We start from the raw sequence: 13,619 nt of genomic DNA on the forward strand, positions 1-13,619 counted from the left end.
CATTGCCATTGTCTCCTGGGAGTGGTGGTAGGCTCCCATGATGTTGGAGAGGGCCTCGTAGAGAGTGGGTTCCCTTGGCCTGTCCGCCCCCTGTCGCACAGCAGCCCTCCCAATTCCCCTGTGTTCCTGGGCCTCCGTCACCTGGACCGTGTGCCCACTACCACTGCCCCCAGGTCCCTGTTGTTGTTGGGGTGGTGGGTTAGCCTGGGTTCCCTGTTGTGGTGGACACACTGCTGATTGACGTGTCCTGGGGACGGAGGTATGGGCCCCATGGGTGGGTGATGTGCTGGTGTTTCCAGAGGGGGGAAGGTGTGTGATGGCCTGTGCCAGTGTGAGGGGAACCGACTGTCCGGAGGTCCCCGATGGGCTGGGCTGGTCATCTAGATCCAGTTGGACAGAGCTGCTGTCATCACTGTGGGCCTCTTGTGTTGGTGGTGTGGACATGTGTGGATCCTCCTGTCCAGTGACGTTGGGTAGGAGTCCTGCAGGGGTATAAAAGGATGGTTATTACATCTGTATGTGCCATGGTGTGCAATGGGTGGGTGACTGTGTACCCCAGTGCTTGCATTCCTGTGTGGGAGCTTGTGTGATGGTGGTTTAGGGGGTTGTATGGGTATGTGCAGTGGACATGCTTTGGTGATGTGTGTCCATGCTTTGTTGTTGCATGCAGAGCTTGGTGTTGGGATGGGTGGTTTGTGATGTTGGGACGTATGTGAGGGTGCTGGGGGTGAGGGTGGGGGTTTGTGATAGCATGCAGGTAGGGTGGGGGATGTAATAGTTAAGAATTGACTTACCAGAGTCCATTCCTCCAGCTACTCCTGCGAGGCCCTCGGGATGCAGAGTCGCCAAGACCTGCTCCTCCCATGTTGTTAGTTGTGGGGGAGGAGGTGGGGGTCTGCCGCCATTCCACTGAACTGCCAGGTGGTGTCTTGAGACCACAGAACGCACCTTCCCCCGTAGGTCGTTCCACCTCTTGCTGATGTCCTCCCGATTTCTTGGGTGCTGTCCCACTGCGTTGACCCTGTCCACTATTCTTCGCCATAGTTCCATCTTCCTTGCAATGGAGGTGTGCTGCACCTGTGATCCGAATAGCTGTGGCTCTACCCGGACAATTTCCTCCACCATGACCGTGAGCTCCTCCTCCGAGAACCTGGGGTGTCTTTGCCGTGCCATGGGGTGGTGTAGGTGATGTGTGGGGTGTACTGTGTGGTGATAAGTGTGCTGACATGTAGTGGTGTGTTGTGTGAGGTGCGTGGAAGTTGTGTGGGTGATGGTGTTGTGTGCCTGTGGATGCTGTTGTTCTTGCTGGTGGTGTCTCTCTCTGGCCTTCTTTTGGAATTTTTTGTTGTGGGGGTTTGTGGGTGACATGGGTGTGTGTTTTATATTGTAATGGGTGTGTGGGAGTGGTGTGTGTATGTGTATCAGCTGTGTGTATTTCGAATTGTCCAATGTGGCTGTGTTTTGTAAGAGCGCCAATGGAATACCGCGGTTGAAAGACCGCCACGTGGATTCGTGGGTCGTGATAGTGTGGGCGTATTTCTGTTGCCGTGACAGTGGAGGTTTTGTTTTCGCCAGTTTATCACTGACCTTTGGTGTGGCGGACTTGTGTGGGTGTCTGAATTTTGGCAGATTCGGAAATGTGGATCATAGTAGCTGTGGAGGTTTTCCGCGGCGGTGTGTTGGCGTTCTTCTGCATGTCGGTAAGTGGTATGTTTTGGCAGAAAAACCCTTTGGATATATCTAGGGTCGTCTTGTATTTTTTGCGCACTATGTTGTTCATCAGTGCTGTGCTGTGTGCATTTTGTATTGCAAATGTGCATGTGTGACTGTTTAAATGCCTGTAGTCCAAGACTAAGAATTGTCGGGTTTGGCAATGGAAATAGTGGATTATTCATTGCTGAATTTGAGGTTTCAAGTATACCATGGTACTCTAATTGGTTGAGGATTTCCCTCACAGGTGCTTTTGCATCATACTTTACTGGATATTGAGGTTGAGGTTGGGGTTGGGATTTTATTGGTATTACGTGATAGAGGGAATATTTGTACCACCCTACATGATTACTATATAATGCAGGTGCTTGTGCCACTGCCCAATCAATGGCGTACATTTCAACAAGCTTTCTGGGAACAAGGGGTGAGAAGGACGTTTCAAGAACGTCCTCTCTGTAAGGGAGATCACGGACAAATTCTGGGGGCTAATATTTTTCAGCCAGCAGAATATCATAAATGAAGATGGCACTGTCCCAAAAGATGGTGTCTATCATATGTTCAATGTCTCCCTGTAACTGAATAGTTACTTTATATACCCTGTCGGGTGTGGAGACACTCATGCCCTCAGTCTCAACTTGCAAGAAGTCATCAGCTGCTTTCACCTCCAGATGCTCTTGAAGATCCTGGTGAACTATTGTGACCTCTGCCGCACTATCTAACAGTGCTAGTGCCCACTACCTTTTTGTCAGTAAAGCTGTCTTCTTGAGTGGCATGGCAGATCGTAACTGCTGCCACTTTTTTCTTTTTAAATTGGGTTTTTTGTTGGAGAAGTTTCTCTTCTTTCTTAAATGAAACTTCAGACGAGCGTTGTGAGTCCTTTCTTGGTTTCACGTACTCAATTTGCTGCTCTGACCGCCCACTTCTCTCACTACGTTTTTCCGATGAGTCCTGAAAGTAACGAGATTGGCGTGTATCAGTATAATGATATCTGTCAGGTGTTTTTATGTTATCACTATTTCTAAGATTATATCTATTTTGTGGGGTCTCCGCATGCGGAGATTATCCCCTTTCTGTTTTAGGTGTTTGTTGTTTTGTATCCCAGGATTTTTTGGAACCATCAGGCACTTGCTTGCTAGTGTCTTTATTAGATCTACCTTGAAATTGTGGTTTGGTCGGTCTGGTCCCCAGACTATCTGGACCAATACTAGAGTAGGTCTCAGTGATAATCTTGGGAAGCTCACGTTCTTGATCCTGTACAGGAACATTCCTGAGCCGCATGCGCACTGTGCAAATTTGCCAATTAATTGCATCCCCAAATCCAGGGCCAGGGCAGCCCCGTATTCATCTTGAATTTGTTTTAACACCTTCGGAAGATTGGCAAGTGTTGGTGTACCGTGTGAGGTAGTATAAAGTGTGGAAAATGCCCCATGTATTGCAGTTATCAACTGTGGGAACCATCCTGAATGGCAAGCACATAGTGAGAATTCTATGTTTATCCTGAGGTCCCGTATGTGGAAAAACTGCTTCCAGCGCATTTATTTTTTGAGCTAACCAAAACGGAATTTCCTCTTGCTTGGTGGGTGCCTTACCCATGATCGAATGTACAGTAGCAGTGTTAATGCCTGGCGTAACTGCATGTGGTTGCGCTGGGGCAGCACATGCTGGGTTAGTATTTATTATTTGCAGAACAAACTGTACTAACAGTCTGTATATTGTCGTAAGCTCTATATATAGGTGGCGGACCTCAGCTACTGCTTAGGTTGCTGCATCATGGTGTGGTGTATATGTGGCCAATAAAGGCCAGGTCGGCCCATCATTGCTCAGAGGACCCAACCTAACGTATAGTATTGTATGTTGTAGGTTGCCATCAATCCAGTTATTTTGTTTTTGATAAGATAAAGGTATTTCTAAATAGGCATAAGATCTGTATTGTGCAGGTGCATTTGCAGATGTGTAGAAATGAAATGTATTTGTTTTTCCATCTTCTGCTGGAAACGTGACCCATGAATAAAATAATTCTGTTCTTTAGGCTGGATGAGCCTCAACAACAAATGTGACTGGACCCCCCTGGGCCGTTAGACCATTTGCCAATAAATGAGCAGTAAGGGGAGGTCACATATTTATTGCAATTGCTACCTGTTGTGGGTTCCCCATATTAACAGTAGATGTATGTTCAGAGATAACGGCACCAACTTGGGATCAGTCCTTTTAAGGTTCAAGCTTGAACAACCTACAGCTCAAGATAGGTACTACCTATTTAGCTGAGGAGGAAATCCTCAATCCGACGGATGCCTCCTTATATAGTATTGCGGTGTCTTTAGCCTTTAGTGAGACAGAGATACTTAGGAAGATCCGAATAGTAGTGCCTGACTAAACATTGGCAGAGCCATGTCGCGTACGTTCTCATTATGCTAATGAGGCTACTGGATTTGGGTGGCTGAATCACATGGATTGTGGGTAGTGAGTACGATTCCACACCATATGACACCTTTTGGCCCATTCTGGGGTCTCCTGCTAACTAGCAGCTCCTCATCTCTGGCCGAGATGATTGTGGCAACCGGGCGCATGACAAGAAAGACTCCTAAGGGGAATCGTGGTCAATCAGACCTCATCCCTTTCTCTCAGTAACAAAAGTCTCATATAGGCAAAGACCACAGAGGCAGAATATAGTTCAATAAGAATTTATTGAAGTAACTGCATCTTAGATAAAATAGCATGTATTGCAATAACTAGGATGATAAAACACAATAAAAGCAAGCATGTGACTAAAAGAGTGAAACACAAAAACAGACCTACCATACTGTCAAATAGGAGTGATCTATATTACTCCTGCCTAGGCTATGTTTGATCACAGAATAATAAGCCTGAGCTGCCCTTCAGGTTTGCCCCTGGGAGAACATCATCCTTCATACCTGGAAAAAGAAGCCTGTAGTCTAGAGAGACACATATGGATCAGGGGTTTGGTCTTCTAAGCAAGTAGCAGTAGTGAAGCAATCTGCATACGGTTATCATCCTCCAGCTGGAATCTCCATCTAACATGTTTTGGACAAAGGGGTGTTTTTATAGTAAAACAGCTGACATTCTAAGAAATGGTCCCCATGTATGAGTGTGTGTTTTTCTGTGAATGTTGGAGACACAGCATACCACGTTTGTCGGCAACCCTATCTGACTGTAGCCTTGGAGAAAGCACATAGTAAAATAAATGTCCTACTAAGAATGTCATGCTTTCCTAGGCGAAAGGACAGTGAGATAGAGAAAATAAAACAGCACCGCAAATGTGGCTGTTGCTAGAAAAATAAAGCGATGCTGAATAAAATGTAACTGGGTTAAAGTGCACAGCGGCAGGCCTATTTAGCTAAAATAACATGTCTAAAATGTGGCTAAAATAGCTAAACAACACAGCTACTTCCCATTTCTGTAAACATCCTGTGTTGCCTTTGAGTTCCTAATTTCTATGTGTGGCTTTGTTCTGTTCCATTTGTGACATTATGATGTATCTATGTTTTTTTAAAGGGGAAGGTTTGATGTATTTTTTTTATTGGTTTTGGGTACACATATAACCATTTGTGTATTAGGAAAATGTATTATATAAGAATCATATATATTAAAATTTTTGTGGAATATTCCTATTGCTCCTTTCCATTGCCCTTACACCCTCTACGAGGGGATTACTCAACCAACTGAACAATGATGTGATGTCTAGTTTGCACTTGTTGATGTTGTGTTTAAATCCACACTTCACTATCTTCCATGAATAGTAGCCCTCTCACCTACAATTATATCTGCTCATAAAATATCTGCAATTGAAGTACTTTACAGTAACGCACCTTGCATATCATTCCTTAACAACAGGCTAGTTCTCAGAAACAATCAATTTTTTCATCTCAAGAGATATTGGTTTTTCATATTAATCTGCCTGTGTCACTCCCAGTTTCACCAATCCAACAACTCTAACATAGAGCATCTACAAATATTAGGTGTTAAAAGAGCACATCTGATAGAGGCGCCTAGCTGCATATTCATATATTTCCCTGGCATCAGACTGGATTTGGATATTCTCGAGCTGTACCCCAGTGCAGGAATAGATGATGTTGTTCAGCTGTATGTTGGGGTCATCCTCGCGAGAAGTGACATGCACAACCCAGCGAGCTGACATCAGCTTATTTTCCTGTTTATTTACCATGGTCTTGTAGAATAGACTTGGTGGCATATAAAAAATCTAAATCTCTGGATTGCATTTTTCATCTTTCAATAATGTCACAAAACAAATAGGTCGCTTAAAGGCATACCTAAGATGCATTCAGCTTGGGGCGAGGTAGATACCACACACCCCTACTTAGAAATGCTTCCTTAGCAGACATAATGTAATGCAGCAACCAAGAGATCTATGCACACATATGCCAAGCATTATTGTTTTGACTCTGCACAAGTAGGTCACGTGCCTTAAACAGTGTGGATAATTTACTTTTTTTTATTATATATGCTTTTTCCATTTTGTCCTTTTTTTTCCTATTGAGGAGGGAACTTGATTTTCTACTCAAAGTTAAGGAATATCAGCAAAGATCCTGTAATAGACAGAAAAGTCACCTACCTCTAATTCTAGTTCTGCATCTTAGGAATGTACGCTTAATGCATGAACAACCCTTCATTTTCCGAGACTGGGAGAGAGCTCAGAAACAATGTGTGCCAGAGCTGTGCTTTGTTCGATGGCCTGGTCAGCACCCAGATTTAATTGCAATATAATGTATTTCCTGTTGCCTGGTAAGGCTGCGGCTGTGTATGCCTAGATTCTCATTTTTCTTTCACATGTTTATTTTTAAAAGGGTCTATATAATGTCTTTACCCTTTAATACAATGTATTTTTTTTAGAATAGCTATAGAGCTCAATTGAAGTTTCATTTAGAATTAAAATAACAACTGAAACAGCCAAGAAGTAAAAAATAGAAGAAAATGTCTTATAATTAAAATAGGGATAGTTTTAACAATTCTTCTTAATTAAAAGTATAGTTTTATTTTAAGAAAGAGATATTTTTCCTGTTAAAGGTGTTCTGGAGCTTGCACGCAGTGGAGGATATTCGGCAAAGATTCCCATGATGGACAACGAGTATTATAAGTGAAATTGATGCTATGCTCCTGTGGATTGTTTAATTTATTGTTTAGTTGGAAGCGTATTATGTTTTTATGCATTTTGCGTCCTGTACTTGAGTAGGGGCAGAATTAACAGCATGTCAAAGGCTGTAAATAAAAAGATGATGAGACAGTGACCCATTTATCAGACTGTGTTGTGTGAATGAAAGTTCATATGAGAACGCTTATGGTCCCTGAAATTCCTTTGTTTGCAATATATCACTTTTGTTTTCTGGATTTTGATAAATATTTTATAACTTGGAACATAATAGAAATTCAGTGGTGGTTTTGTTGACTCTTTTATTATATTCACAATTAGGTCTGGAACACTATTGAGAGAAATGACATTGGCTGCAGCTATGGCAGTGGAAAAGACTACCTGAAAGTCTTTGAGGATGCAGGAGTGGATATTGCTACCAGTTTAGGAATTTCAACAAAAGCAAGGACAGGTAAATATAGTCATAAATGTATTATCAGTTACTGATATTGACAGTCCATTAGATTCTATATTATGCTTTATATCACATGGCACGCGTGGGATGTTTTTTCAGTTGGTCCATTATCCTGAATCCTAATCATGTGAGTGTCAAGCACAAGGAATGGTTTCATGAAGTCATTACAGAGCACAGAGAGCTGGGGATCATTGCTGCAATATGAAAGCACAGTTCACTGTTCATATTCTGGTCATAATAAAATTGAATATATAATTATTATGAAACCTTCTCTCCTATTGATGCCATCATAATGGTTTTAAATTAAGCACTTGTTGGATTTAGCTGCTTGAACAAACTTCAAGTAGCATAAATTCAGTTATCTACTCCTCAACGTTTTGCACTGTTTTGGTCATGTTGTGGGCAAAACACTAACAAGTGGTAAACAATCAATGAATCACCAACAATGTTCTATCAACATCTAACTATGGACACCAATTATAGTATTACTTTACAGTATCAAAGAATTGGTAAGAGCTAAGGACCCTAATGTAGGTGTGGGAAATAGGTATTTATTTGTTTGTTAAACACCAACACTATAAAATGTTAATACTTTGCTTGTGAATAGGACAGAGAGTGATGTACTGAGCCACACATTGAAACATCACCAGTAAGAAGAATACAACCAGAATCTCTCAATTTGTATTTGAGATTCTCAGAATGATAGTAGGATACTTTATACTAAGGCATGATTAACCAAATGAAATGATTTGAAAGTACCAAAAGGACCAAAGGCACGGGGAGAAAACATTCTAAATTCTTAAACAGTATTATAAGATTCCACATCCAAGTTCTTAAAGATAGCAGTTGGAACAGAATCCCAAAGACATATGGATTCACAAAGTATTTTGTCATTGTGGTTTAGAGACAGCAAGAGTTCTAAATTTCATAAACAAGATTTTGTGATGTATTCAGAGCGATAACACTTCAGAGAGAAATGGAGCTTGACCAAGTCTACCATCCTACAAACAGTATTCCATTAGGCATATGGAAAATTGTCAATCTGATTTTCGTGCCTTTTAAAATAATCTTTTATTCTGATAGAAACAGTTTCAGTGCTTCTGTCCCTCAGTATGGTATTTACAGGTTTCCAAGGCTCATGGTCACCTCACACAAAACTAAGCAAGGTAATAGTTGGACTCCCGATGCATACAATACCTCTAGAATTTGTGGAATTATTTTAAAAATGTACATCACTAAAAGAGATAGAAGAAGCAATAAAACATGTATCACCATGAAAGACAGCAGAAATAGATGGGATCCCTATTGAGAAGAATAAGATATTTTGCTCAATCGTCCTAAAACCTCTAAAAGAGGTATTTGTGCTTAAGTAGTAGGACTGACCTATTATGATGTTATGGCTTGAATCAACAATAGTAGCAATTAGTCAGGCAGGGAAAACCCACCATTGGCATACCAAATCGAAATGTTAAATTACATAATATATTATGTCACTGATGGCATCTCAGATTGCATCATTGATGACATTACTGATGACAACATCCATGATAATGCTGTTGACATTAGTTTTGAATTGATCAGGATGAGAATGATGAATGCTGATATTTAGTTTGTATTTAATAAACGTAAATGTTTTTTCATATGGAGTTGCTTTGGAACTACTGTTTTTGTGACAGTCTTTATAATCAATGTTGACTATGTTTTATTGGCTATGCATGTTACTTTGAAATGTAATGGTGGGTAGCTATTTCTGCAATAATAGTTGTATGTTTTTATATTAGTTATATAACTATATGTTGAACTGTGTATGATTATAATAGTGAGGTGGTGGTATGGGTTGGTAAAGCTACTTTTAGGTTTGCTTGGTGATGTATAAGTTACCGTTTGTTATGAGATACAAATAGATTTATCTGTTTACATTTTTCCAGTGATGTATATGTTAGTGTATGTTATGTGGTATATAAAGGTATATCTGTTTATACTTTTCGTAGTCAGACTGATTATGGTTTTCATTGTGATTGTCAGTAAACATGTGGTCACAAGATACTGGACTAATGTTTAAATTACATGGAGTGTTTCTAAATCACAGAATATGTACCGCAGTACGATTTGAGTGTTTTAATTTTCATATCTGCTGTGTGATATATTATGGTGGTTAATTCATGTTGTGATGGCACATGTGTGGCAGTGAAACAGTCGGTGTCATTGTCTATGTTTGTTTATTAAGGGCCTGATTTAGAGTTTGCGCAGGGGGTTTCTTCATCACAAGCGTGACAGTTATCCCGTCCACTGTATTACAATTCCATTATAGCCTATGGAACTTGTAATACAACAGACAGGATATCGGTCACATTTGTGACGGAGGAACCCCTCCGCCAAACTCTAAATCAGGCCCTATGTCTTTTATGGTGGTTTATAATGACTACAGTCTATGACAATACTGTTGTATTTTTTTAATCAAAAGATTATAATGATTGTAGTGCTTTAATGTGTGAAGTAAAGTTATGTTTCTGTAGCAGAGTATGGTGTATTGATAGGAACATTTTGTGGGTTAATAATTCTGCAGTGAGTAAATCATTAATTATACTAGTATTTGACACAAAACACCAAGGGCTTGATTTAGAGCTTGGCAGACAGGTACTCCATGACAAACGCGGAGGAAATCCCACCTGTCCTATTGCAAATGTACTATATTCTAATCCACTTGTGATTAGGCAGACAGGATACCCATCACATTTATGACGAAGTACCCATCCTCCAACTTTAAATCAGGCCTTAAGTAAACATTACTGTATTTCAAAATAATTTTCTACAAAGGGGTATTAGCTGACTATTGATTACCAAGGATGTCATCATGGGTGATGTCATCAATTACATAATTTTAGATTTCATCAGTGATCACAAGTCAAGTCATGTTCAAAGTCATATGCATGACGTGGCACAAGTTATAGTTAGTTTGCATAACTACAATGTCGAATTTAATTGGGTTTTAATTTTTGTTTTCTAAGCATAATGACTTTAACCATGGTTTTCTCAGTGAATTTATGAGTATTTTTTAAACCTGTCTTAAAGGGTATAATGAAAGCTAATTATGACTTCACTTTAACCTTTGTTTTGCAGTGAATTTCTAGGATTATTTTGACCGTATAATACATCTATACATTTTCTGCTTCCAATGCGCTGTAATCAGCCAGCCTCTTCGGCCCTTTTGTCATGCCCAATGGGGGACAGCCGAGACCCTGGTCCTGATTCTTTTAAAAATATCTTGAGAGTTCACAGACCCTGCCAAATGGATTGCAAATATACACTGTCTTTGGGGCCCAGGTGGACTTTCTGCACAGCCTGTGGATCTAGAAACATGTCCGTTGTATTGAATGCAAAGTACAAAGGAAGTTAAAGTTTTCCTCCTTGTAGTTTATGACCGACAGTGCTCTGTAAAAAAGGGTGGGTCAGACTCAGGGAAAAAGGACATGGAAAAGAGACAAACACACAGACTGGTCATCAAGAGACAATCCCTCCTTAGAAAATAGTAGGTAACATAGTATTAGAAAGAGACAGAAAGTGGTAACAGATATGTTTGTTACTAATAAGAATTCAAAGTACATTCACCCTTTTAGTGTCTGTAGGACTGCTGTCTAAGAGGGTGCGCTACATATGTGTCTAGAACAGTCACCAGGGACCACTACACATGGATTTCGAATTCCAGCAAAGAGTGAAGGTTGGGATTTTATTGAACCCTGAATTTTTCACAAAATTCCTACCCAAACATTGTGAGGTGAACCTCAGCCTAAGGGTATGCAAGCCAAAAAGGCATACCCAAATACTCATAGTGCTCATATTTGATACTACAACCTGTTTTACATTCATCACTTTCCCTGATTTGTAAAAAATTTCAGTCACACCTTAAATCCAATTTATTGAGCCATTTAGCCGACCTTCATTTTTCTAACATGCCAGAAATGATGGTTGTATGTCATAACCACGCAGGAATTTGCCACGCCTGTCTTAACAAAGCGCTCTGAACTATGATTGCGTCTTTACAATGCATTACTTTACCACACAAGTCGTTACAAAAGACTTGCCTTAGGGAAATCGTTGGACTTTGTCCAACATCAGTTCAACAACGCTTTCCTTAAAGCAAGATGTTGTTATGACTTGCTTGGTTAAGGAATGCATTGTAAAGACACATTTGTGGTTCAGACCACATTGTTTAAACACAGCATGGTTCGAGCTGTGTTGTAAAGGCTGTTTCCTTGAAATTATGGGCAACGGTTATCAATTACAAACTGTGATAGCATTCGGCTCTCTGCAGTTAATAAAGGTTCTTCATTCTCCATGAGGCATTAGAGCAAAGAAAACGGATGCACTTGCTGGAAATGTAGTAGTTGAATGAATCCCTTAGCCAAATTCTCATCTATATACTTTTTATTTTAAGTTCCTGTTTTATGATCAAAGAATACATTCTCGCATGGGAAATCTGTGTGACAGTGCCTAATTAAATTGCACAGTTCTAGGGATGATTAGACGGCAGTTACTTAGCTCCATTTTTAGAAAAGACATAAATAAAGTCTGCATAGTGTGGAGGCAAAGTGATTGCCTCTTTGGATTAAGAGCATGTTAACAATTGTGGGTAATGGTGTAGAGGTTTGTTCTCAAATACTTGATTGGGAATCAACCTTGTTGATATCATGGAGAAGAAGAATCAATTGTATTTTCCAAAACATTTATAAAGGATTGTGGTTCCTCAACCAGGTAGTAGGCAAGCCCAGAAAGAGTTACTGACAAGTCTTTAGGTTCTTGTGTGACATCTCTAGAAGCTTATGGACAGCCATCAACAGCACCTTGTTCTTCACTTCCATATTTTGGAACAAAGGTACTTTGTAAAGGGTAGCAAAATGAGTATCGATAAACATAAAAATGAACATTCTTGGTTCAATTACAACAGAGGCAAATGGGCCTTGTTGTAAGGAAGAAAGAGATGATTCTGTGTTGGATCCAGATACTGCCTACTTCTGAGGAAAGGGAGTTTGAGCTTTCTCTTTTTGGTCCCATCTCTTTTCTGTCAGTGTCATTCGTTTCTTAGTACTCCCTATTTTCAGACAAACATTGTTCTAGGAGGTACTTCTGTAGTTGGTTGAGAAGAATATATAGGTCCTGTATATGTGTAAAGGATTCCTTCCCTTCAGTTAGTGTGCTGTTGATCCAATTGTAATCCTAGCTCTATGAATGTCAAAGTTGTGGTTGATCTGTTAACTACCAATGATACTGAGCCTCATAATGTTTCTTTAAGGCCCTGGTAGAAGGCTGTAACTTCATCCCACCATGTAGGCTTCTCGGCAGAGGTGTCGAACATGAACAATAATAGTAACAAATTTCAGGTTTTACAAGTATTTTCTGATGAATTGTGATGACAATCTTCCTTACTCCCCGCAGTGCGTCCCTGTCCATACTAACTAGACCGCACCAGATTGGTTGTAACAGCAGAGCGGTAGGGGGTGGAGGAGGGACAGCGAGAGACCGGAAAGTGGCACACCCAACTCTTCTTTGGTATGGCTCTTTCTGATGCTATGTCTCTGGTCACAGTATAGGTATTCAGAAACATTCCCAGGTGACAGTGTGATTCACTAGATAAGAAAAGTAAAAGCGGTATTTTAGTGATAATCAGAAATACATCATATTCCAAACAAACATATATTAAGCATGTCTGCTCACCAGCTTCCAGATGGTGTGTCACACAGGACCTAAGCCAAGAAGATGTGAAGCCAGTAAGCCCATACTCAGGCAAGCATTTAGGATAAACCTGAGTGAGAAAGGGTAGTGGAAGGAATAGAGCCAGACAACACAACTAAAGCAATGTCCAAGACGAAGGCCAGCATAACAGGAAAAGGGTCATAGAGTTGTACAGGTGAATAGGCAATAACATGTCAGAGGCAAAACAAGAATCTGAATAGAAAGGTCAAGGTAAATAGGAAAAGGGGGAAAGAGCTAAACCCAAAGCCTGACAGAAATGAAAAAGCAAGGTTGGTGTACAGAGGCATGGAGTCAAGAAAACCAAGTAACAGAAAAGGGAGAAAACAACCAAGGTGATAGATGAGAACCATGGATACACTAACAACAGTAAAGAGCCAATGCAATTCAAGCATGCCAGACAGCTATCTAGTACTTTACTGTGGGTTAAAAGCCGCTACCGCCTTTTGTGACCCAAATCTCCTGTCCATGACCCCAGGAGGCTAGTTATTCTTGTCACTTCAGTCGACATAGACTGGCATGCCACAGCCTTAAAGGAATACGCATCGCTGCTGTTCTCGTAATATGTTTAGAACCTTCTAA

The 13,619-nt window shown here is 40.6% G+C and overlaps 1 protein-coding gene across 1 annotated transcript in view; it reads left to right on the forward strand.

Annotated features, from left to right (window-relative positions):
• The window catches only part of LOC138292914 (complement C3-like), a 2,405,892-nt gene that overhangs the window by 915,725 nt on the left and 1,476,548 nt on the right, over positions 1-13,619 (forward strand). Inside the window, exon 15 of the mRNA XM_069231788.1 lies at positions 7,157-7,286. Within this exon, the coding sequence (XP_069087889.1) occupies positions 7,157-7,286 (130 nt within the window). The remainder of the gene's footprint in view (positions 1-7,156; positions 7,287-13,619) is intronic.

This window comes from Pleurodeles waltl, chromosome 4_2 (assembly GCF_031143425.1).
Source record: "Pleurodeles waltl isolate 20211129_DDA chromosome 4_2, aPleWal1.hap1.20221129, whole genome shotgun sequence".
NCBI classification, from domain to species: domain Eukaryota; kingdom Metazoa; phylum Chordata; class Amphibia; order Caudata; family Salamandridae; genus Pleurodeles; species Pleurodeles waltl.